Source organism: Canis lupus, chromosome 11 (genome assembly GCF_048164855.1).
Source record: "Canis lupus baileyi chromosome 11, mCanLup2.hap1, whole genome shotgun sequence".
In the NCBI taxonomy this organism is placed as follows: Eukaryota; Metazoa; Chordata; class Mammalia; order Carnivora; family Canidae; genus Canis; species Canis lupus.
In genome coordinates, this window is record NC_132848.1 from 48,626,899 (window position 1) to 48,652,613 (window position 25,715).

General features: G+C 39.9%; 1 protein-coding gene across 7 annotated transcripts in view; it reads right to left on the bottom strand.

The window, feature by feature from the left end:
* The window catches only part of THADA (THADA armadillo repeat containing), a 332,010-nt gene that overhangs the window by 141,513 nt on the left and 164,782 nt on the right, over nt 1–25,715 (bottom strand). For all 7 annotated transcript variants that reach the window (XM_072768181.1, XM_072768180.1, XM_072768179.1 and 4 more), the window contains one exon: nt 11,736–11,904. In XM_072768181.1, coding sequence (XP_072624282.1) covers nt 11,736–11,904 — 169 coding nt within the window. The remainder of the gene's footprint in view (nt 1–11,735; nt 11,905–25,715) is intronic.

Below are 25,715 nucleotides of genomic sequence, written 5' to 3' on the forward strand. Positions count from 1 at the left end.
CTATAAGTCAACTGTATCTTAATAAAGCTGAAAAAAGGCATGTATATAAGAGATGGACTAACTTTTTCTTCTTACCAATGTAGGCAGGAAAAACTGTGGATAACTGGCGGAATTCATTATTCAAAGGTAGTGTTGCAAAATCACAAGACATATGAGAGATGCTGTCAGTGAATGTATATTTCATAAGAAATAGGAATTCAGCAGTGGTCTACATGAATGGATTTCCTTAATTAAATGGGGAAAAAATACCACTGCTCATATGTTTGCTCTAAGGAGTATTATGAGCTTGGTTCTGTATTCTTTATATATATTCTTTATATTTTGATATCAAGATGTATAATGAACTTAATAGGGTGATGGGTAAATTAACTGTGCAAAACTTGGAATAGATTTACCAAAACATTCACATTCTCTTGATGTGAAGAGAAGGCACAGGAAGTTCTTGTTATTGACAGTAACAAGAGAAATTCGATTAGGATTTAATTTGCTTATTTTTTCAACCATTGCCTTTAATAAAAACAGAAAGTAAGGCTTCATTTTAATATCTGTAGCTATCCTTTTTGTTATTGTTGTTGTTTTTAGAGATGGAGAGAGAGGTTTGGGGGGCATAGGGAGAGAGACAATCTTACTTAAGCAGGCTTCATGCCCAGCTCAGAGCCTGACACAGGGCTCAATCTTACGACCCCGAGATTATGACCTGAGCTGAAATCAAGAGTTGGATGCTTAACCAACTGAGTTGCCTTGGTGCCCCTGTAGCTATCTTTTTAGACAAAGAAGCACACATAAGGATTATCTGACAATTTCTAAAAGAGGTATTAAGGATGTGCTTTTAAAATTCTCATTTTTAAATATATTGTAACATTTCTGAGAGTGAAGCCACAAATTTACTACAGGCTTTCTAGATATTTATATATCTGAGACACAATTTTTAAGAGCTTTTTGAAAATAAAATGAATATAATCACTATGTAGTTTAGCACCCTCATCTAGATTTATCCTCCAGTTTTCCTTTTCTGAAGTTTGAATCTGGGGATCTGAAGAAAGCTTTATGTTTAACTCAAAAATAAAATTTTGATGTTCCAGGTTAAGTTTTCAGCAGAACTTCTGTTCTTAGGGAAGATCTTTCCACACAGCTTGTTGCCTCCAGCCCAAGAGAGGCTCAATGAAATAGACAGCAAGTGTACTCAGTAATAAAAATACACTAGCACTTCAAAAAACAGAAGTAAGAAAATTCTAATTATGTGTTATTTTCCTAAGCTCCCAGAGATAAATAGAACCTAGAGTTTTATTATGCTCCCTGAGTCTGGGGAGGGCAGAAATAAATGTCAACTATACGTTATGCAAGCAGATCAGAGGCAGGTTGGGACAGGGACACAAAGCAAACGATATAAAGCTAGGATTTTGAAAGAGAGTTGGCTTACATGTTCATAGCACTTTTCTGGCAGAGAGAGAGAAAGAGAGAGGCTGAGAGGAGAAAAGTGCTTCCTTAGGGATTTCTAGCCTGAATTTTGTATTGCCCCTCCTCTTCTCTTATTTCATGCACAGCTCATTGTAGTCTGTTGGGCCAATAATTTGTTCATGGGTCAGGAATGGTTTCTTCCATGGCCATCAGTATTTAAAAGAACCGCAGCACACCTTATCCACACAGGATGATAGTGAAAATCCATGTGGTACCCTGTAGAAAAGGTTCTCAGCCATGGGTGCGATTTTGCCCCCTCTAGGGACCAGATGGAAATGTTTGCAGACAGTTTTGCTATCACAGCTGGGAGGGTGGGTACTACAGGCAATCTACTACCAAACGTATCATAATGCACAGCAGAGTCCACACGAGAAAGAGTCACCAAGCTGATGTTGAGAAACCTGTCACAGAAGGACAGGGTAGAGGGGATGGAGGTACACAGCACTGAGAAATAGAAGAATGTCATGAACAACAATATGGCTTAAAATAGGAGTTTTATTACTTATTTATACTTTCCTTTAGGCCCATGAGCTGATTTTACTTCAGCCCTCTGGGGTAGCTGCCAAATTGTCTGGCTATACTCAACCGCAGTGCTTTTAAACAGCCAAGTTGGTCCTCAGTAACCGAAATATATTGGGTGCTCTAAATCAATCCCAGGGCAATGCAACAAGTACATATGCTCTGCAATCTCAAAAATGCTTCCCCAACAAAAGCCCTAAACAGCCCTGTTGCTGTTTGATTGGCACAGCTGAAAGCAGACAACAATGTTATTTTCATAGGATGAAGACCCACCAAGAAAATCGCATCACATAATGGGACCACATACCATCAGATATTTTATAGGAATTCTGGGAAACAATAGAAGCCTGCTAGTGCGCCCACAAGGTGATGTTTTGTTGTATTGTGTTTTTAAAGCACGTTCAGAATTATCTTTGGTCATAAAAAGTCCCAAGCAATAATGCTAGGCGGGATGGAAAGCGTGTCTTCCAAGATGAAAAATGAACTCAGAAAAGTGCTAGATGAATCTATCTACGAGGATCCTATATCCCCCTTTCACTTTCTGAACTTCAAATTTCCCCCGTGAGTGATGAAAGCCTCCTTTGTCTGGAGACAGTGTGACGGTGTTCCTTTCCTGACTCATCAGGTTTGTGATGGGGTCTGAGGGTGGGGCTGTAATTCAAAACAAAACAGGTGCAGTGAATAACAACTCAAGGCAGGAACTCAACCCTTAAAAATCAGAACTAATCTTAGCTCTTACAACCTTTAATATGATCTACAGGAAGGTAGAGAGCACTGACTGACCAAAGGAACCTTTCTGTGGAGCAAGCTAACATGTTCCGTCAAGGCTGCTGAAAATCGACTTATTTCTGTCCTAAGCACACACTCACATATCAACAGAAATCCTCGCATTGTTAACAGCATTATTTCAATACTACATCCATTGTTCTAGAACACAGCCTCCCCGAGTGCCAAATCTTTCACTCGCCATCAACAGCAGTGGTCTTTGCATTTGGGGATCCTAAATCCCCTTTGGGACTGGTTGTGAGGGTAGTGGTGGCACCAAGTAGGAATGGTAACAACCAATGTTCATGGCCTGTCTCCTGCATGCCAGAGACCGTGACCAGCACCGCTCATGTATTAATTCCTTTAACCCTCGCGACCAATCTATGAGACAGTGGTATTTTCCCATTTACTTAGGAAGTGGTGAAGCACAGCAATCAACTCACCCAAAATAACATGGCTAGCAAGCAGTGGAGCTAGGGTCTACGTGGAGACAAGTTGGCTCCAGAGGCAATGCTCCTACTTCTGTGGAATAACCTCTTTGAGCACAGGCTGGCAGCTTTTATAGACTTATTTATTTAGAAATTATATACTACTCTGTTGATAACAGACATTATTATACATCCGATATAAAATAGTAGTCAAAAGGATGTGACAGACAACACACCAACCTATTCTTCCACACACATTAGTGTCTTGCACACCTCACTTTGAAGGCTGCGGGCCTACACAGTGCAAATGGCTTGGCCTGGCATTTGTGGTCTCTCCAATGGTGATCTGTGCCCACCTTTCCATCACACAGTCCACCTCTCCGACACACTCCAGTACCTGATGGGCTTACCCACTGTCTGCCGCAAACACCTTTTGCACACCCCCTTCCGAGCCTTGGCTCACAGTCCCTATGTCAACGACAGAAAATTGTTTAAAGGCTCATCCCAAGACCCAATGCCCTTACAAAGCTTTCTCTGAGCTCTCCTCTCAGGTGTGTGTTTTCAGCCACTTGCCTGGCCCACAGCACACGTATTTCTGGGTGGCTGTTTGTGGTGTGGATGGCTTGTTCTCCACAGCAGCTCATAGCCTCTTGAGGGCAGAGAACATGCTATATATTTTCTTTGTATCTTCCATGGCACCTGGCATAGTATCATGTACTCAATTATCATTCAGTAAGTATTTGCTAAATAAAAGGGTACGTAAACATTCTCTGTATTTACTCTGCGTGTCTAAGGCCCATGTGCAAAGGGTTAAAGGAAAGATTATCCTAGAAGACAGGAGATATGATTAGATACTTTCTTCCTTATCGAAGCTCAAGGGAACTAAGACAGACTGACTTGCTTGTTCAGGGAAATGACTTCATATAGTCCCCAGTAATCTGCATGTATAGCACGGGGTCTTTACAGAGCATTCCAATTTCTCAAGTAAAGTATCCCTCCTAGCTTTGTTTACTTACTACTCACTGCTTACTCTGTTAGCACTTCTTTATAGTTAAAGGTAACCTTGAATGTACAGGCATGTGTAACAAACCCAACTTCAAGAGAAAAGAGGTTTATGTTTTATTTTAAAAAAGAGGTTTATGTTTTCCCTCATCTCTTAATGCGATTTGCTCAAATGTTATCTTTTCAACAATGACTCTTCTAAGACTTCATTGAATACTGCCATCTGCCCTCCTCTCTAACCAACTCCTGATTCACCTTATTCTACTCTGCTTATTCTTTTTGTCCACAGAAATTATTACCTTCTAATAAATGATGTAATTTATTATAATAAATTAGAACAGATTCTTTTATAGTATCATTTACTCTTGTCTGGCTCCCTGCCTCTTGAATGTAAGGTCTGTGAGAGCAGTGATCTCTGCAAGCAAGGATCTGTCTCCTTTGTTCTTTTTTTTTTTTTTTAAGATTTTATTTATTTATTCATGAGAGACATACAGAGAGACAGGCAGAGACACAGGCAGAGGGAGAAGCAGACTCTCCGCAAGGTGAGTGGGACTCGATCCCGGATCCCGGGAGCACATCCTGGGCCAAAGGCAGCTGAGCCACCTAGGTGTCCCTGTCTCCTTTGTTCTCTGATGGATTCCAAGTATCTCCAACAGTGTCTGGCATGCAGTTGGTACTCAATTAATAGAATGCACAAATAAGTAGACAATTTTCATTTCACTCCACACCTCGAAGGCCTCAGAGAGAGTCACTCTAACCTCAGAATGTTCTTTCCCTCATCCAGAGAAGTGGTATGGCATGGCAGTTAACTATACAAGCTTGAAAGCTTTGATTCCCAGCTCTGCTTTTGCTAATTTATCCCTGCACAACTTTAGCCAGATCTCATAACCCTTCCTACCCTCAGTTCTCAGTTTTCTCATCAGTACAATGGGAATAATACCCATCACCAGGAAGAGCCTCCACAGACACTCAACACACACACACACACACACACACACACACACACACACACACACTCTACATATGGACTCAGCAACTGATGTGTGTGTGTGTGTGTGTGTGTGTATTCTTTTCATCATTGCTTCTCCTACTGTAATCTCAAAGAGCAATAAAAGCCTGGGGATACATCTTCTGATAAATCTATAAGTACTACATGCTATGAGTTCAGATCACTACAAAACAGCAGTAGCACTTTTGGCTGGCGACAATGACAATGCACCACAGTCAATGCTCCAGAGCTGGCAGCTAAATACTGTCTCCTATACCCAGAGAAAGCTCCCTAAGTAACACATGCCAAATAAAAGCCTTTCGATATTTATAAGGAAAGGATTAATTCATCTTCAGAAGTAGCATTTTAATTAAAAATGACTTTTCTGGGCTTATATCCAAAAAAGGAATATATTGCCAAAAGGTAAGATTTAACAAGGTTTAGTTCTTTAATTTTTTTTTTTTTTTTTTTTTTTTTTTTTTTCAGATTAAAGTGCTTCCCAATCCTTTTCACGTCAGGGCACACACAGAAAATAATCTTTCTTTGGCACTCTGGGACAAACAGATGCTGCTGCTCCCAGCTGCAGGTGACTGCATAGAGCCTCAAGCCCTGCTAGGCCCCACTCAGACTCACTGAGAGCTGAAGGAATCAATAAATACTTGGCACGTTTGCAAGCACACCAATGGAGAACCTCTGCCTTGGCCCTTCTTGGACTGGAGAACTTCCTAGCAACCTAGATTTTTCTCCTTTCACACCAACACCAATCCTCGGAAAGAAAGAATGAATCTGGCCACGAATGACCAGAGCGAGCATTTTCTTTATGACTCACTCCAGAAAAAAAGCACACTGACCAGCAATCCATTTATAACTTACAACATCAGCATAATTTCATGCTTTTGTTTTTACTTTCCATTCTGAAATTTTATTTTCTGTGTATAAAATAAACAGTGGAGATAGGCCAACCTTAAGTCACCAAATGGAATCTAGCAAGCAATGTTCTATTTCTGGGCAGCTTGAGCATTCTACTTTATGTTTCACAATTTTGTACTTTTAAGAAATATGAAAAGGATACAATTTTTCTAGCATAAGGTGCTGTCTTATGTGGTCCTATTTTTGAAAGATGGAACTGATCATTCTTTTAAACTTAATTTTAAGTTTTGGTGTAACAGTAAAAAATACACGGTTTCTAAAAACATTCACTTCCTTATATTTAGAAGATGCCGACAGAATTTATACCTAAGACTACCTCAATCAGAGATTTTCTTTTTGTTTCCACTACTTCTATCTGCAGCAGAGAGCTAAGGATAGTTGGTCTTACCCTGTTGCCTAAACTTCAGGAAATTTTTCCTTCAGAAAAGTAGCCGGCTGAATTGACCTACCTTTACTTCTTTCCTGGTTTTCTGCTTTTCTTTTCCACAAAGGTAATGCCAAGATCTGCCTCTATTTTTGTCCTCCTGCTGTCCTGCCCAGCCCAGCACAGCTGTTCCCACCCCCAGAAAGATCCTAACTCTAGGCCTGACACAGAGTGTTCTAGACTAAAACAGAATGTTATCTTAGTCTCAGTTTCCTTTCATGCCTGATGCCCTATCTGGCAGCTTATCTTTTGCCTCATCCTCATTTCTGTTATTCATATGCTCCCTGGTCCCCAAGGGTTCGGCTGGCTCACTTGGCTACTAACTCATAGCTCTCCACACTGGGAGGTAAGAGCCTTAAAGGCAAACTCCTGTCTTCATCTGTACCTAGAACTGGGTAAGAACTGCTGAGTGTGAAACTGAGTCCAGTCTTGACCTCTTTTTCACGTTCCCAGCAGTTCTCAGGCCTAGAACCCACAATTCCTGTGGGTGTTTATGTTTGAGAGGTTTTGTCACACCCTTAAGGATGACAGAAGGTATGGCAACTTTGCACCTGGCTATAACCTAGGTCCCAATGGAGGATCCTGTATTCTTAGGTTCATGTATAGAGTTGGTGAATCACTGTTATACCCCTGAGACTAATGTAACATTGTGTGCCAACTATACTAAAGTCTTTTACCAGACTTTGTAGCCTCTTAGGGCTTCACTGACCTCCTTTATCCCTCTGTCTTTACAATAATGATGGATTTACTTTGTTTCCAGGATCAAATCAGATTTTCAGGACTGACAAACTAAAACAGTGAAGATGGCTTCTTTCTTTGGTTTCCCTAGGCATAAAAAGTTGTTATTCACATCACAGTCAGGCAGTACTTTTCAAACACCCGGTACAATTGCTGAGAGTATTAATGAAATCACATAAGCAATTTATGTAGTATACAGGAGGTACTCAAAGTGTTCATTTTACTTATATTCTGGCAAACTCACCAAATTTGTGGGCCTAGGCTGTTTGAGGTCCATCCTCAGCTAATATTTCATGTCAACCCAAGTGTGCAATCCTGCCACTCAGCTCCACAGCCAGAAAAGAGGCTCAGAATTCTCCAAGTACAAAAATCAAGGCCCAAATTTGGGTCATAGGGGAAAAGGTGGAGGAATAAGAGAATTAAACAAGGTGTTCAACAGATTACTGAGAAAATTTAATACCAGCAAAGGGATATTTAAAACTGCAGGTATTATTTGGATTGACTGATAAAAAAAAGAATTTTACTTTTGCCTAGAATGTTCACATAATGCAAAAGTAGCTTTTCTGCTTCAACAGAAGCTGAATGGCCTCAACTGTCCACTGTACTCACAAGAGAGCTTCCTTAAGTAAAGAAAAAGCAGGGACCACCTCTTATATGTTTATATCATGAGAAAAGGAACAAAATAGAAAATGGAAAAAACTCAAAATTCAAGTTTCTATTTCAAGTGGTATTTATTTCCTTACGAAACACCAAAATGTGAGTTAAGTACCCAAGAATCAGAATAAATCTTGCCTTATAACTGTTGGCCAAAACGCTTCCTCAACACAAGAGAACTTTTTGGATGCCAATATGATTTCTCGGGGGTGATAAGTAACCTAGTAATAATGTTAAGGCCCCAACATGAAGAATTTTGGCAACAAAAACAGACGGTTAATTCTACTTAAAAGACAGGGTAGCCCTGCCAGCCAGTGTTGTTCCCAAATGAGGTAATGTCCATGGCTCTTATCTAGCCTTTATGGAGATTTAATGTCATTTACCACTGGCTCTTACAAACCGGCTGCATAATCTCACCTTTTCTCATGTGCGTTACTTCCATCCATCTCAGCATTGCAATTAGAAACCTCTGGTTTTTAAAATGATTAAGAAACAATTCCCACATGTTTTCTTTTTATGCATGTCCTATAATTTGAGTCTTTCTTCCATCATTCTAGAAAATTCAGAGATCAGCATATTTCTCATTTTCAAGGTATCTTATAGAAAGACTCTGAGGTTGGATTATATGTATGTAAACATTGTTCAAAGAAGCTGAAATGTGTAATTCAAGAAAATGCTCTGTGAAAGAATTTGTTTTCTGATTACAAAATGATTTCCTCCTTTTGAAAAAAAAAAAAAAAAGGATTTTATATTTACTTAGCTGGTTCTGAAAGTCCCATGGAGATTCTCAGACCTTTCAATCCCTAACACCTCTTTTCCAGGTGCAGGCTTTTTATGGATTTCAAAGGTAGCTTTATGTAGCGAAGGAATCCATAAGCTGTAGAAAGGAATGAGAAAAAGCCCTCCCCATCTTAACTCATGCTTTCCTCACAAAGAACAACAGAGTGGAACTGAGCTATCACAACATAGATAAGACAGCCGAATGGACACGAAAGAGAGATTTGCACATGCCTTTGACTTCCTTTCTTCAAACAGGGTACAAACCAATCTTGGTAAAGACAGCAATTGGTTGGGCGAACATGAACACAATACTCAACACCCAATGCCCATTCTGTTTTGTTTTGTTTTGTTTTCAACAAGCCCTTCATCTCCCAACAATCAGGAATAAAAGCAACAGCCGCAACCAACCTGAAGTTACAGGGTTTTTACCTTTCATGGTGTTTCACACTTTAGGTAACAGAAAAAGCAAGTATGGGATATTAAAGGCAGCCCAGAGACAGAGAGAAGACCGTGCTCTGTCACTGGGCAGACTGGTGAGACACAAGCCAGATCTGTTAGTGGCTGTGTGTGGGAAATGAGGCTGGGAGGCCCATTTGTACAAGTGGTGAGACAGCCAAAGAAGCAATTCCAACCTCATTACTTCTGACAAAAATTCAGCCGAGAGTGGATCTGCAGGAAAGAAGATCTGATGGCTGATCTCCCCTCCTCCCTTGACCATCTGAGCCCCTCTTCTAACTCAGATACAGAATCTAGGCATCTTTGAAAAGCCTTCGTTACTCATTGCCAGCTCCTTCCCTTCAAAGTAGCAGAGTTTGACAGAATCAAGTCATCTAACTTGTATGGGCCTCAGGGTCCCATGTTTAAAAGCAAGATAATTATCCCTCCAACCATCTCTTCATCACTGAGATAATAATGAGGACCAAGTGAGACAAGTGCTCAAGAGTCTGCACTAAGGAGACCAACAGAAGGGCACCTGCATGGCTCAGTTGGTTAAGTGTCTGCCTGCAGCTCATAATCCTGGGTCCTGGGATCAAGCCCCCATCAAGCTCTCTGCTCAGTGTGGAGCCTGCTTCTCTCTCTCCCTTTGCAGTTCCCTCTGCTGTGCTCTCTGTAAAATAAATAAATAAAATCTTAAAAAGAGAGAGAGAGAGAGAGAGAGAGAGACCGACCACTAGAGACCTGCAGCATATACAATACAGACCAGAGGGTCTGCTCTGGGGCCTCTGGGGGTCACACAGTCTTTCTGGGAGATCTGCAAGATCAACCTATTTTCAAGATGCCATAAAAACACTCCTTCCCTCCTTTGCTCTCCTTCTTGTACAGCACACAGAAGAGTTTGCCAGGGCTACAAGGTGTGTAATGACGTCCTTGTTCTAATAATGACTAATGGAATGTGTGCTTGTGAGTTCTTGTGTTTTAAGATTTTCTCTTTTAGTTTCTAATTAAATATTGACAGACAATCTCTCAGGAATCCTCAATGACTTTCCTGAAGTTAAAGAGGTCCTGAGACCAGTGTGAGACCAGCCAACCTAGAATTTAGTCCCACCGAAGCTTGCAGGTCCTAGGTAGGTCAACTTCCCACCCACCCTGAGCCTTGCTATATGCTGTTCTCTCTGCATGGGGGACTCTTCCTCCCTCCTCTGCTTTGGTTAACTTTTTCTGCTCTTTACTTAGATGTCACTTTCTCTGGGAAGGTCTCCTTGACTTCCCCGAAACCAATCAGGTGGCTCTGCTATGTGCTCCTCTAGCACTTAGCATGCTACATCATGATTGCCCATTTTCAGATCTTTTCTTATCTTTGACTCCTTGAATGCAAGAACTGTTCTGACAGACACAGTAGTATGTAGGAGAGGCACTCAATAACTACTTACTGAATATATACAACAACCAAGGAAGGAAGGCAAGAAAGGTCTCTTTTGCATTCATTCTCACCTAGAGGGAATTAGTTACTAAAGATATTAGTGTTCTATATTATAGTACCAGCTCATTAAAACTATGATAACAACAATAGTAACTATATATCACATTATGTACCAGGTACTATTCTTGGCACTTCATATGCATTAATTCATTTAATCTTCACAAAATCCCTACCAGGTATGCATTACTACTACCCTTATCTCAAAAACAAAGACAGAACAATGTATGCTAGTGATACTATAAAATGAAAAAATTTAAAAAAATGAAGACACAGATGTGCAGGTAGCGAGTAGTAGATTTGAGATTGATACCGAGACAGTCTGGCTCCAGAGTCCTATACTGTTAACCACTATATACACTGCCTCTCATGTCAGCAGTGAAGACCTCAAGCTTATAGCATATACTGAGATCTCAAGGTCAGCTTTCAACTCTGCTCACAAACCAGAAACATGATTTGATATTTAAATCCCACCCCCCTGAATCCTGACCCACCACGAGTGACCCCAGCAGACACATGAACAGATCTCACCATTAAGACCTGTTCCCACGTTTATAATTAGGGTTTAAAAAAAGACAGTTTCAGTAAGTCTATTTTTTGCTCTTTTGTTGTACTTTAGTCACTTCTAGAGGAAATGTTAAGTTAAAAGCAGTAAGTATACTTGTGTATTTGTTAGAAAGAAAAAGTCTCTTTTGTAGCACAGAGAAAACAGGAAAGTAGGGATAGACCTTCCCATGTACTATGGTGTTGCACTGCAGAGCAAACTCTCCCTGATGTGTATAACTCTGCTTCTGTGTCTTGTGCTAACTTCTCTTTCAAGGAATGCTCACAACTTCACCCCTAACAGAGAGTGGCACTTGATGGAAAAGACAAAACTCTAAATGGTTCAGAGAGGTAAGTCCAAACAGAAAGCATGTTGTATAAAACAGGATTTAATGCAAAAGATGATCTGTGTCGCTGTACTCCTGTTTGTAATGAAAACATTACCCAGGAAATACCTGTTTTTTTCAGCAACAGAAAAAAGTTCTTCAGATAAAGTTAAAAGCTTGTGTATCAAATCTTTGCCTGCTAACAGTATATGAGAAACCAAAGTTTATCTTGTGCTGTTTGACAAAAAGTAGCTTTATTTACCTGGAGCAGCGTCCCATGAATATGGTTTTGCCGGAAACGCTGGTCAGTGCAGTTTGGGAGTTTGGCCAACAGAGTTCGGATGGTAGTGGGGATTTCATCTACCATAACAAATGGGACCAAGGCACGAGCTGCCATTTCACGGGAACGGTAGTCAGGTGAGCGACCACATCTGGGGAGACATAAAAACCACAAGACCATTCAATACTCATTTCCATATCCATGCCTTTGTATATGCTGATATTCTCTCTAGCTCCAGATGGGACATCTGAGCTGGGAGGAGGTAGGAGATAGGAGTTCGTTCTTATTTCAAGGATTGTCAATGTGTGTTAGTGTTAGCTCTACAGGTGATTTTCCTTTACATATAAGTCTCATTAATATCTATGATTTTATCACAGGGATAAATGTAGATTGGCTTTGGGAATGATTGAATAACAGGTAGTAGCAAAAAGAGCTTCCTCCTCAACAATCAAACAACTGTTCACTGGGTACTCAAAATGAACAAATGATAAGTGCCATTAGAAATAAGACAGTCATTGTGGTCTTTGAGAAACCTACACTCTGGTTGGCAAGATGAGCAGTACAATTGAGAAGATGAGCAAAAGCACAAGATAGTCCTGGAAAAATAAGCAAGTGATTGTCATATTTTGGCTACATGAGGATAAGACCATAGGTCGTGGTATCGAGAGGGATAGAATCCAGGAAAGCAAGCATGATTTTAAGAAGGCTGAAACCAGGAAGTTCTTTTAACCAGAAACAGTGGTATAGAGAGTAAAGGTAAAAATGCTCAAGGTATAAGTAGATGTGTCTGACTGAAGTAGAGGCTTCAGAAATAACAGTGGAACTTCAGGCTGAGAAGTGGGCCTGGCCAGACTGGGTAGTGCCACAAATGGCAGACTACATGATCTTAAACTTATTGTCAAGAGTAAGAGCTAGACCCTCAAGTCACTGAATCCTTCCCTCTAGGCTGACTCACACCCAAAGAACTGGAATAAAAGCCAGTTCTTAAATCAGTGAAAGTCACGGACAAGTGGTACTTTGAGATTCTACATAGGTCATTGGAAAGGCAGGTCATCTAAGGGCCTCTTGACTTTGTAAACACTCAGAACCTGAGAGTCCACAACGATTTTGCTGAAACTGTGCACTTCAGAGCCTTCACACAGATAGTATTATTTGAGAGGAAGGCCCAATATATTAAGACACCATGATCTTTTATCCAATTCAAAAAGCAACTCAACTTACAGAAATATCTTGGATGTCAAGATAAGGATGGGGAAGATCAGAAGACAGCAGACTCTGTGAAGGAAAGAGATGGTCTTTTGCTTTGTTTTCAACATTAAATAGTATTCCGAAAGGAATTATTGGTAAGATCTGGGCCATGTAGGCTTCACATGTGGAAGGATGAAGACCTATGACTGAAACGTTTCCAATATCCCAGAGGCATCACTGACATTTATCTTAATAGGACAATGAAAGAACAGATACAATTTCTATACAAATGGAATACCCCAAACAGAATTTCATCATGGGGAGCGGGGAGAGAGAGAGAGGAGGAAGAGGCACAGGGTAAGTCAAACATTGTGTCATTTCCCCCCTATCAGCTCAGCACACACTTTATGGATTGAGAGGAGCTCACCTTACAGCACACTGTGAGAAGACACTGAGGGCTGATGTTACAGTAAGTCGCTAGAGATTTCCCAATGGTCTTTGAGTAGGTTTTGCCAAACCACCCATTTTCTATGTATTTTTCCTTTAAAATGATTAAATATTTAATCTTTAATTGGCAAATTAAATTGGTAAAATGTTTGCTTTGGCCCATGGTGCGAGGGGTAGGGGGAGTGACAAACTTCACTTGACAGAGAAAAGAAAATACTCTGAAAATGCTTTGAGATTTAATTAGCAAATGACCTCACTCAGCCCAGTCATGTGTCGGGAGCTTCCCCATCTGTCCGTCCCCTACCCCTCCAACACACACACTTTGTGGTAGAGGGTGTTTTATGTTACCGAACAGGGCTCTTGTATATAAATGTTTCTTTTCAAATACAAATAACTCTGACATGGTCACAGATGTTTAGTTTCTAATTAGCAGTAACTGTACACTAAAGAATGCCCCTCCTTTTGCTCCTGACCTTTAGCAAATGATGATTTCCCAAAGGAATCTGGCATCCATACAGGAGAAATAATAGAAAGTGGGAAAAGTGCCAGAATTTTCTGCTTTTTGATACTCTGCGCTAAGGTACTTTCCAAATGCACACAATCAGGTTAAAGAGCAAAACAAAATCTCCCCTAAAAAAGTAATGCAATTACAGAAAAAGAGCTTATTTTAAAAGTAATATTTAATTATCACTCATTATGAAACAACGATTAAATGTAATTTAAAACTCCTCTCTATTGCACATTATTAAAAACGGAAGGATAGATTATAGTCAACACACACACACACACACACACACACCCATACCCATTAAGCAAAAAACATTTCCAGGTTACTGTTTTGTCACGTACTGAGGGGCTGGGAGGGGTCTGATGAGATTTAGCTTTTCTCCAGTTCTATATGACCTGGAGTGTGAGGGGATATAAACATAGTCTTTTTAGCCCTGAGCAGAATATATTTGAAGGAAGCTTAAATCTATCTTTCCTTTGGATAGAATCTCCTAGTCTGATTCAGTAAATGTGCCAAAACCAAGCAGAGATGCTTTTTGGGGTTAGAGAGTGTAGTGGCTATAAAGGATGGAAAATCAGAACACCTGGGTCTCCATCATGCTTTTGGATACCGTTTTATGACCTGGAGAAGTCACCGTAACCCCTCTGGGTCTCTGTTGAGCTGACAGTGGTAGCAATAATCTATACCCGGTGTTTTCATCTGATGTCTACAAGAACATTCCAAGAGGAAAGATGCTTTGTTGATACAAAGTTTCCGTAGTGCAATGTACCTGTGCCCAGTACAGGACCAGCATGTTCTAAGTTTGTACACCTCTAAATGGCTTCAATGAGAGAATTTTGACTGTGGTATGAATGCTGGACCAATTTGAAGAAGATGACAAAATGATGATATGAAGGCAGTGAGTTTTGTTTTGGTTTGGGCTGTGTGTGTGCATGTGTGTGTGTGTGTGTGTGTGTGTGTGGATCTCCATTAAAAGAGAGGAAGAGGCATCTCAAGCCCTTCTGAAAAGAAGTGGAACTGCTTCTGTCTCTCTAATCCTCAGTTTCTTCTGGAAAACAAAGCAAATGGATTTGGGATCTGGAAGGTCATTTCTCCTTTTACTATTGTTTGAAAAACACATCCTCAGTAGCCCCAGCTATATTCTAGGCCTGAATACTGAGTCCTTCCACAGAATGTACAGGACATGCAAACACCCAAACCTCTAGACCTTTCACTCCAATTAACCATTTCCACGTTCACTTTAATCTCATATTTACTGAGCACCTCCTGTGTTCTCAGCACTGTGTAACATGAAAATGACACATCTGTCATCATAATACTTGCATCCTGCAATTATATAGCCTTGGCAGTTTATAAAACAGCTGCACACCCATATTTCTCTATCATGCAACATTCCTGCAGGACATGAGGGCATTATAAACCTAAATTAACAGATGAAACATAAAACGAAGCTCAGAGAAGCTAAGTGGACCCTTCAGGATATACAAGCAGTAGCACCCAGAACCACTATCCAAGACTCCGAGATGGAGCCTGTGAGCTATTCCAAGCTGTAGCTCACACCTGGAAATGGAGGGAGCATAAAAATATCTCCCAGCTAATAAAAACACAAGCTTTACAAGTTATGTAGAAAATCTCTAAATGAGTGTGTTGAGTTTTTTGTTTTTAATATTTGTGGGATCATGACAACATTTCAGAATCTAATGTACACTGTGGGTGCTCTCAAAAGAGAAACAGATTTACAAACATATACATGCAATTTCCCATATAATTTCAGAGGTTCATGACACACACCCAAAACCCTTGGGGCAGTGTTTCCCAGACCCAGGGCAAGAATCTCCTGTTGCTCTTTTACATGCAGTGTGACTGCCAGGTATGTGCTCTGCTTTAGAGATAGGGAGATGGAGAACAGGACTTCACTCACAGGAAATCACCAGTCAAGGGGGGAGCCAGACAGATAACCCCATGATCACAAACCAGTAGTACCCATGGAGATACACATGGCTGTGAGCAGCACAGAGAAGCCAAGCAGAAGGGAGAGTTGGAGTGGCTTTCTGGAGGAGATAAAGGACCTTCAAATGAGGATAATACATCCCTCTGGACTTCAGAAACCCTGGGGAAGCCTGAAGAGTTTAGAATATGGTATCCTGAGCAGGCAAGAGTTCTTCTGAGATCTTCCTCCCAGTTCACCTTGTTTCCTAGAGTGGTGGCTGAGCTTTATCCAGGTTTTCCTCTCTATATTTACCCTTAGAATCTGCTCCAATTTTCCTGAAAGGTTTCACAGTTAAGTGGCTGGACATCACCCAAACTGTCTTTGTTCACCCTTATCTCCTAGACGAGGCATTGAGACATCTACTGAGTGCCTAGCACAAGCACACACTGGGATAGGTACCAGAAAATCAGAGAGCAAAGCCACTCCCATGCCCCAGGATCCTACAGTGCAGTGGGAAAGACAGGCCAATCAGTCAGTGCTTCTCAGGGCCACAAGAAGTAAACACAGGCGGTTGTAGTAGATCTAAGGGGAGATACACAGACAAGAGGGTGGATAGTCTGGGAGATACGGTCCAGCTGGGATGAAACAGTGGCTGAAGGAGAGAACATTTGGGTTTGGCCTGTGTCTTTCCCTACATGAACCCAAACCGCCCCTCTTTGTATCCAGACAGAAGGAAGTGAACTGAATTTTACTAAATGCCTACCGTGTACTGTGATTGGCTACTTTAGACATGCTGTTTCATTTACTTCACTGAATCTTCATTTAAGATCATTATCATCATCCCTCTCTTAAGATGAGGAAAGTAATCCCAACATTCTTGAGATCCTAAAAATAGCAAGTGGCAGATCCTGCATTCCAGTTAAGGTCTGTCCACCTGCAAAATCCAGTCTTTCTAAGCCTTGACAATGCAGATGCCTCAAAATTTTTAGCCTTGGAAAAGCTTTGGAAAAGTTCACCCTAGTCACACTGAAGTGTGACTGGCTTATGGAACCATCCAGTCTCTAATTGGTAGAATGTGAAGCACAACAATAAAAATGATGCTGACAATAGCTAACACTTCCTGAGCTTTTTTTTTAAGATTTTATTTATTTATTCATGAGAGAGACACAGGCAGAGGGAGAAGCAGGCTCCATGCAGGGAGCCCAACGTGGGACTCGATCCCAGGTCTCCAGGATCACACCCCAGGCTGCAGGCGGTGCTAAACCGCTGCACCACCAGGGCTGCCCACTTCCTGAGTTTCTACAGAGGTCCCGACTTAGTGTTAAAATCTTTGCGTGTATTACATCATTTAATCCTCACAGCAAGGGGCACCCAGGTGGCTTAGCAGTTGAGCATCTGCCTTTGGCTCAGGTCCTGGGGTCCTGGGATCGAGTCCCCCACATCGGGCTTCCCACAGTGAGCCTGCTTCTCCCTCTGTGTCTCTGCCTCTCTCTCTGTGTCTCTCATGAATAAATAAATAAAATCTTTAAAAAAAAAAATCCTCACAGCAAGACAGAATGGCTGAGAGAACACTTCTAGGCAATGCGAGGGAAGCATTTTTGAAAGGACTTCATAAGGTTCAGTGACCTCATGTGAATCCCTCATTTCATGAGGATCAGAGTGCCAGACTTCCGAGAAGTCGCAGAATGACTTCACAATCCAGCTAGTATCTCCTTTTACTCTCCCTTACTGACATAATTAATGCTCCTCCAGTTCCTCTGCATTCCCAGACCCAGCTCCAGTCTTATCCTCACTTTCTGGAGGCCAAGCTGCATCTTGTACAAAACAGAAGCCCCCACACTTCTGCTGCTGATGAAGATGATCATCTACCTTTTCTAGATGCCCCTACCTGACCAAGGGGTTGACATCTTGGGCGCTGGGCTGAGTTTAAAGAAGTTATGTGTGACTTACTTCCAGGTCCCTCACCAGATTTACTCAGGAATGCCCTGCCATCATGGTCTGTTTCTCACGCAGCAGGGCCATCCGCCATTGTGGAACGAATGGTCAGCTTTCGATAAAAGTTGCGATAATCCTACCTTGCAGGATATCTCTGCAGGCTGGGTGAGAAGGCAGAGGCTGAGACCTCAGGCAATACTGTTCTAAAAAGAAAAATCTTGCTAACAAGTTGACCTTTGAATAACATGGGTCTGAACTGCACAGGCCCACTAATATGCAGATTTTTTTCAATAAATATATTGGAAAAAATTGGGGGGAGGATATTTGTGACAATTTGAAAAACTCACAGACGAACTATATAGCCTAGAGATACTGAAAATTTTTCAGAAAAAAACAGGCATTGTATACTCTAAGGATACAGTATACAATACATATAACATATAAAACTATGTGTCAGTCAACTGTTCATTATCAATACAAAGCTTCCAGTCAACAGTCGGCTATCAGTTAAGTTCTGGGGGAGCCAAAAGCTACATGCAGATTTTCAACTGTATGCAGTAGAAGGGTCAGTGGCCCTAAGCCTGGTGTTGTTCAAGGGTCAACTGCGTATGTTCCGTCAAACCAACTATTGTTTCATCCTTAGCACCTCTGCCCATGTAATTTGCTTTCACTGGAATGAATGTCCTTTCACCCTCTATACTTGGGGGACCCCTCTTCTTCTGAACTCTGCTCAGGTATCAGGTCTTTTGCAAGAGAGCAGAAACATAGGACAGGAGCCAAGAACATGTCCTGGAATCTAGAACACCTTAGTTTAAATCCAGGTCCTGCCGCTTACTAGTGTATGACCTTGGGCAGGTCAGTGAACCTCCTAAATTTTTATCTTCAATAAGATGGGCAAGAGAAATAACCTCATAGTGCCCTTGTGAAGCCTAAATGAGTTAAAGCATATGAGACGCAACACCTACAAGTTAGTGATCAGTAAGTGGGAGCTATCATTGAAGCAACAGGTGGAATACCTCTCAAACTTAAAAGCTTTTTATCTACGGGTACAAACTCCATCTCAACCACTGGCTGAGGACCCAGAGCCCTGCTTATACGTAACAAGCTTCAAGGGCTTATAAAGGCTACCCTTCCCCTTCCCCACCAAAGGAGCTGGAAAAGACGGATGGAAGATTGAGTTTCTTTGGGGGCAACTGGCTAGTTTATGTGAGGCCCACTGCCTTTATTCTTCAGGTCCAGGATCCAAATTGTATTCCATTCTAATCCTGTGTCTAACGCTGTTTCACCAAAGAGTTCTTTTTCCTTTTCATTGTGTATAGTTCTTAGTTTCAAATCTTGCCTTCCTGAAACATGTACATTTGTGTGGGTATGTGTGCATGCGCAAAAGAGAGAAACCACTACAAAAATAAGTTTGTACCAGTGAATCTGAAGAAGCAGACATTTCAGCATGTCCTGTGACTATTAATTATGTTTTTGTTACACCATGTGGCATTCCTGAAGCCCTTCTCCCACATTCTCAGGTGAGTTCAGTACCCATCAAGGTTGCCAGATTCTCTACTTGTCCTTCCTATACCAATTTTCAGTTCATCAAAAGCCCTATACCACCCGAACTCCTTGTTCCTTTTCCTGAAACTCAAACCACTAGCACTTAAAAGTACCATTTACTGTAATCTTGCCCTCTGCACAGCTCATGGATTTCTTTATTCAAATATATTTCTTGGAAGGATAATGGGTTCAGGATTTTTTGAAGTTTGATTTTCTAAAGTCTTTGGTTTGGGTAGTAAGAGGGAAATAAAAGCAGTAGGCAGCAGCTAAGCTAGAAATGGAACATTTCCAGCTTTCCTGGACAAATATATATATGTATATATATGTATCTACAGGCAAAATGCTAAGTTTAAATGTTTATCTACTGGGTAGCTCACAGCAGTAACTGCTCTTTGCAAATTAACTCCAAACAACACAGTAGAACCTTTTTTTAAAAAATGTTTTTATGAAGAAATGCTGACAATAACAAACCACAAGAGAACATCTGAAAACAGCAGCGTGTAACCACCTGGGACAGCCCAACCACAGAGTTAAGCCATAGAAGGCACATTCTCTTAAGATCACCTGCCCTCCACCTCCAAGTTACCAAAGTTTTATGCAGACTGACCAGTCACAGGCTGCTAATCCCAAAGTGGTGAACATGGCAGCTGCCAGGAGCTGGGAATCGGCCTCCATTGCAGTGACACCCCTCCATCTGCTCCTGTAAGAGCTGGGCACAGCATTAGGCCACGTATGTGGCAAATGCACGGAGGCATGAGTGCAATGACAATGGCTACTTGCATCCATGCCATTTCTTTTGGTATTAGGAAATACAGTGAGGGCATTGTCCAACAGGGACAGAAGAAGTTATCTAGGGTGGTACTTACTTCAAAAAGCTCTTTGAATACTGCTCTTTAATTATTTAGAATTACAATCATGTCTTAAATGAAAAGATCATGATTTCTGAATGTGAATCCTTGGTTACTTGTTGAGATCAAAATATACAAAGTGTGAAAATTATACTTCATCTGAAATTTCATTCCATTCTTTCATTTTTTTTTTTTTTTTTTTTGCCTAGATAACAATAAATTCAATTTGAAACTGAATTTTTCAGATTCCAACCAAATGGTCTACACAGTTGGGAAGAAGGGGTTTTTCTCTGGAGCAATGAATCGTGGTGTACCTTCACAATGATTTTTTTCCTGACTCTGGGAAAAAACATGAAAAATACTTTATAGCAACAGAAATGCAAAGACTTTGGAAGACTAGAGATTAAAAGGGAATAATTAATTTCAGTCTTTACCCAAAATAAAATGGAGTATTTATGAAGGGAAAAAAATACAGATATATAACATCAAAAGTACAAAAATTTCCAAAACAATGAAAATAATCAGTAGATACAGTTTGAAATTTTGGTATAATCTTCCCTCCCTGTGCACGTGCGGGTTTTCTGACACTGAATCAATAAGCTGCATACTGGTCTACTGGTCTCCTTATGGACAGCTAGAAAAGCTGGATCTACCCTCAGGGCTCCCGGGGCTGGGATAAGCTGTGTGCAGGGCAGGAGCTGAGAGCGGCAGCCCATGTAGACTGAGGGAAAGAGCTGCACATTCTTCTCAAAAGCAAAAGCCCTCATACTGTTTCTTCTCTGGTTCTACAAAAAGCTGAGCGATGAGCACATTCAGGCAGCCAGTGACTCTCTAAAGGGATTGAACATAATACTTGGCTCCAGGATGTCTTCCTTCTTTCCTTGCAGGTAGTCAGAGGTTCAGAGAAAATAGTCCTGAACACGCAGGGTCTCCTTAGAGGATGGTCACTGCTCAAAGGCCAAGTTCTCAAAGCAGTTTTATACAGTTGAAAGTCACTTCATTAAACTTTACAGAGTGTGGATCCATATTTACCATGAGTGGTTTCCAGTTCACAAACACAGGACTGGGTGGTCAACTCAATGGACTACACAAAGGTATAGAGAGAATTTACCTTCTTTTTATTCTAATACATATACGTAAGGGGAACATTTAGAAAGGAATGTTTTTGGTTCAGTTGAAAAAGTTTTGTTTGTTTGTAGCTTTCAAATGTTTTGGAACCCATGACAGCTCTCTATTGCCACATTAAATATAAATGTCTCATTCTGGCATTCAAAGCATCCTCAATCTAGCCCAAGACTGAGTGAGCAAATCACAGGTGCCAAGTAAATCTTGAACCAACAGAACCTGACTTTTCAGGTGACTATATCTAAAAAAATGTTAAAATCTTATAAAATCTAAATATCCTATGAATCAAGTAAGTGCTTAGCATACACTTATGATAATTTTTATTTTTAATTTTTTTCACTTATGATAATTTTTAAATAAACACTTTTAAATACGAACAGCTTTATGAACTTCCCTTTTGACAAGAATTTGTTAGGTTTTTGAAGGACTCCAATACCCAAGACTAAAACCCAAGAAAAGAAAAAAAAAAAGAAGGTAGGATCATTCACTATGTGTCTGCTAGATTTCAGGCAATATGCTAGATATTTTTGAATATATTATGAGATTTTTTAGTACTTATATAAACCCTTTAAAATAAGTATATAATACTATATAAATATATGTAGGTTTTTGCTCTAGATGGTCTAGTGGGAACATGTATAGAATGATGAGTTATCAAATAAAATGTAACCACAATTAAATAAATTGCATTGTGCCAATTTCTTTCATTTATGGTAATAGAGGTGTAATCCTCTGTAAGCAATTTATTCTACTTAATCCCACTTGTTAGAAATCATATTTGCAGACCCTATACATAATGAATTGGTGGCCTAGAAAGGTTTCCTACTGCTCCAAATAGTGTTTTACAAAATGAAACCTAAAGCTTTATAGTATATTATCTTTAAGGAAGGCAAACTAGTCACCAGGACACAATAACTGACCCAAAGTCATCCAGCAAATGAGTCTTTGTAGCACAACCATCAACCAGAAGTTAACAAAGAACCCCATATCAGACAGGCACAGACTCCCCAAAGATTGTGGCAGTGTCTTCTACTGACCTCGATCAATACTGAATGCCTCCGGTCAAATCATCTACAGTCATTTAAAGTATAGCATTTATTTAGAGACAAGTTCAAAATGTCCAAGAATAGAAATCCTTAACATTTTTAATGACAAGAAGAGACACATGCAGGTCAGTACACTGGCTCTTCGTTGGCTTGGAAAAAAAATAATACACATAATAATCAGCTTTAAGTGACGATTATGACGGAGTAAAAGCTGCTGTGAGTAGAAACTCTCACATGGGCCCCGTGGTGTCTCTGGAGTGAGGCTACTTTTAAGACATCCTCAGAGTAAAATATTAGCATCTAGCAATGTGGCCACAGGCAAATTACATAATGTCTCTTCATAGCCTCATCTGTAAAAGGAGATTAGAATAAGTGATCTCTAAGGTCCTCTTCAATAACTGAATCCTACAATTCAATGGACATTTAAACATCCTAGGCAGATAGCTATCTTCTTATTTTAAAGTATCTTTATGACCTCTCTTGACTTGTTCCATTGCTTAATCTCATAATAATATTGATGCCAATAATAAAAGTTTTATGTCTAACACTACCCACACTCAATCTTTCTAAACTTGGAGCCAATTTTCTCTCATTTGAGCTTTTCTGTAGTTGGAGAACAAATGACCAGTGTTTTCGACACACAGGAAAACCCTTCATTAACTGTATTGGAATCCTGTCATTAAATCACCCCTTGCTCTTCCCTTCCGCAGGCTAAAACCACCCAACTCCTTTAATCAATGTAGAACTTCTTCTCTAGAATCTAGTTAATTATTTTGCCTCTACAAAGAGTTAAAAGAATCTTCCCAATACTATTAGCTAAAACAATGATTTGTGCTACTGCATTGTGAGAGAAATTTAGAAATCTGAGCATTTCTTCGGATTTGATTACTCTCCAGAGATTGCAATTTGTTTTTGCTAAGGCCAATTAATGCCCCTGAATGACCCTCGTATGTTTCATAGCAACATTTCAAGCTAAAGTCAGAGAGACCGAATTTAAAAAAACCATAAAGTACATGGAAAGTTTTGAAAAATTCCAAGAAACTGCATATTTGGGGCCTGAAAAAAAAAAAGAGCACCAAAAAGCAAGGAATATTGAGATGTTAGCAACAGACCTACCCCAGGGAAGATTCCTTCCTCAAATGAAGACTGCAATTAGGTAAATTGAGTCATACATCAGCAAGCCTACAGCATCCAAACAGACCATTGCCAGCCCTATTTTTGAATACCTTCAGGGAAAGTTTTACATCCTCTTTTGGTTGCCCCAATGCCCATATTAGTGTCACAATCACAAAGTACTGATGTATAATTATACTCTTTCCTGCTGCAACTTAATTTCTTTTTGCTGGTTCTATATTCCAGGGAAATTAATGAATCTACATCTAAAAGCACAACTTTCTGACTTGCACCCAAAATATATTCTGAATAATAAGAAAACAACCGAATTAAAAAACAAAACAAAACTCTGAACTGACATGTCAACAAAGAAGATATATGGATGGCAAATAAACACAGGTAAAGGTGCTCAACATCCTTTGTCGTTAGGGAAGTTCAAATCAAAACCACAATGAAATACTACTTACACACTCACTAGAAAGACTAAAATTAAAGACTGAGCATATCAAGAGTTGACTGGGATATGGAACAACTGCAACTCTCATCCTTTGCTGGTGGGAACATAAAATGGTATATCACTTTGGAAAACATTTGACATATAAAGTTAAACATATGCCATCCATACAACCTACTCATTCCACTCCTAGGTGTTTATGCTAGAGAAATGAAAACATGTCAATCCAAAGACTTGTACATGAATATTCCTAGTACCCTCATTTGTAAGAGTCAAAACAAGATATAGCACAAATGTCCAGCAACAGGTGAGTCTGTAAAAAAAAATTGTGGTACATCTGAACAATGAAATACTATTTAGTGATAAAAGAGAACAGACACACATAATAACATGAATGACTCTCAAAATTAATATGCTGAGTGATAAAGCCAGGCAAAATAGATTGCATACTGTAGGAGTCCATTTATATGAATGGAAATTATAAAATGCAAATTAATCTATGGTGATAGAACACAGGACAGCTGTTGCCAGGTGAAGGGAGCAGAGTGGCTAGAGATGGTTACAAAGAGGCACAAGGAAACCTTTGTAGGTGATAGATATGTTCACTATCTTGATAGGGTGATGGTTTTATGGGTGTACAAATTTATCAAATAGTACAAATTAAACACGAACATGCATTTTATTTTACACCAATTGTACCTCCATAACGTTGGTTTAAAGAGCAACCTTTCACATACCTTAGAAAAGTTACTAAGCTATCCACATCCCATCTGGTTTTCCTTCTCTGTTTCCAGTTCCACTTGTACAACATCTCTAGTCTTCCCTTCCTCAGATCAAACAGGCCCAGCTATTTCCTTTGAACTTTTATGACCAGAATTAATTTTTCCTTATGCTCTCTTAAATAGTCAAATCAATAAACACTGAAATTCTAACAATTAATCATATAAGAATAAAAAAAGAAAAAAAATTTTTTTTTTTCTGGAACAATGTTCCAAATCAACATGTTGTTCTAGGACAGGCTTAGAGAGATTAAGTGATTTGCTCAAGCTTAGAACAGGAGTGAATGAACAAGCTGATATTCAAAATCAAATCTGTCTGCCTCTACTGTGTGGGCTAGTTGCAAAAACTAATGTGCTTCAACTATGAGACCTTTTTACCATCATAGGATTGAAGAGCAGTAACACATATTAAAAGAAATTCAATTTCATTACACTTACATACACTTGACAACTCAAACCATACAACTGAACAACATCAGATTTGTTGGGCCAGCTTTAATAAACACATCTGCATTTAGCAGTAGGATTTTCCATGTGGTTATTAAGGTTAAACAGATTTTTCCCATCTTGAGTAGATTAAACCTGCTTCCTAATATCTTTTTTTTTTTGTTATTTTAATAATTTGCTTATTCCATAGTGAAAAGTCAAATTTCAACTCATCCCAGTTTGAATCATGTCAATTACTGAGAAAACAGAAGCCAAGTTATTTAATATAGTCCAAATGAATACACAATGGAGACCACTGTGCAAAGTTTAAAGATGAAACAAAACTGATCACACACACACACACACACACACACACACCCTACTACTAATTAAAAATATACTAGTGTTACAACTATACAATTTCAGTGGTGGTATTATCTTTGTTCGGAAGCAAGGTACACTGCTACATGACTGAAGCTCTCCAGCATTTAATTAGGTTATTAATTATAAGGAGAATCACATTACCTTTAAGTCCTTCCTTGGATCGTGACTATGGCTTAATACATTAATTTCACGGTGATTGTACTTTAAGATGAGGAGCATGTCAATAAAGAATTC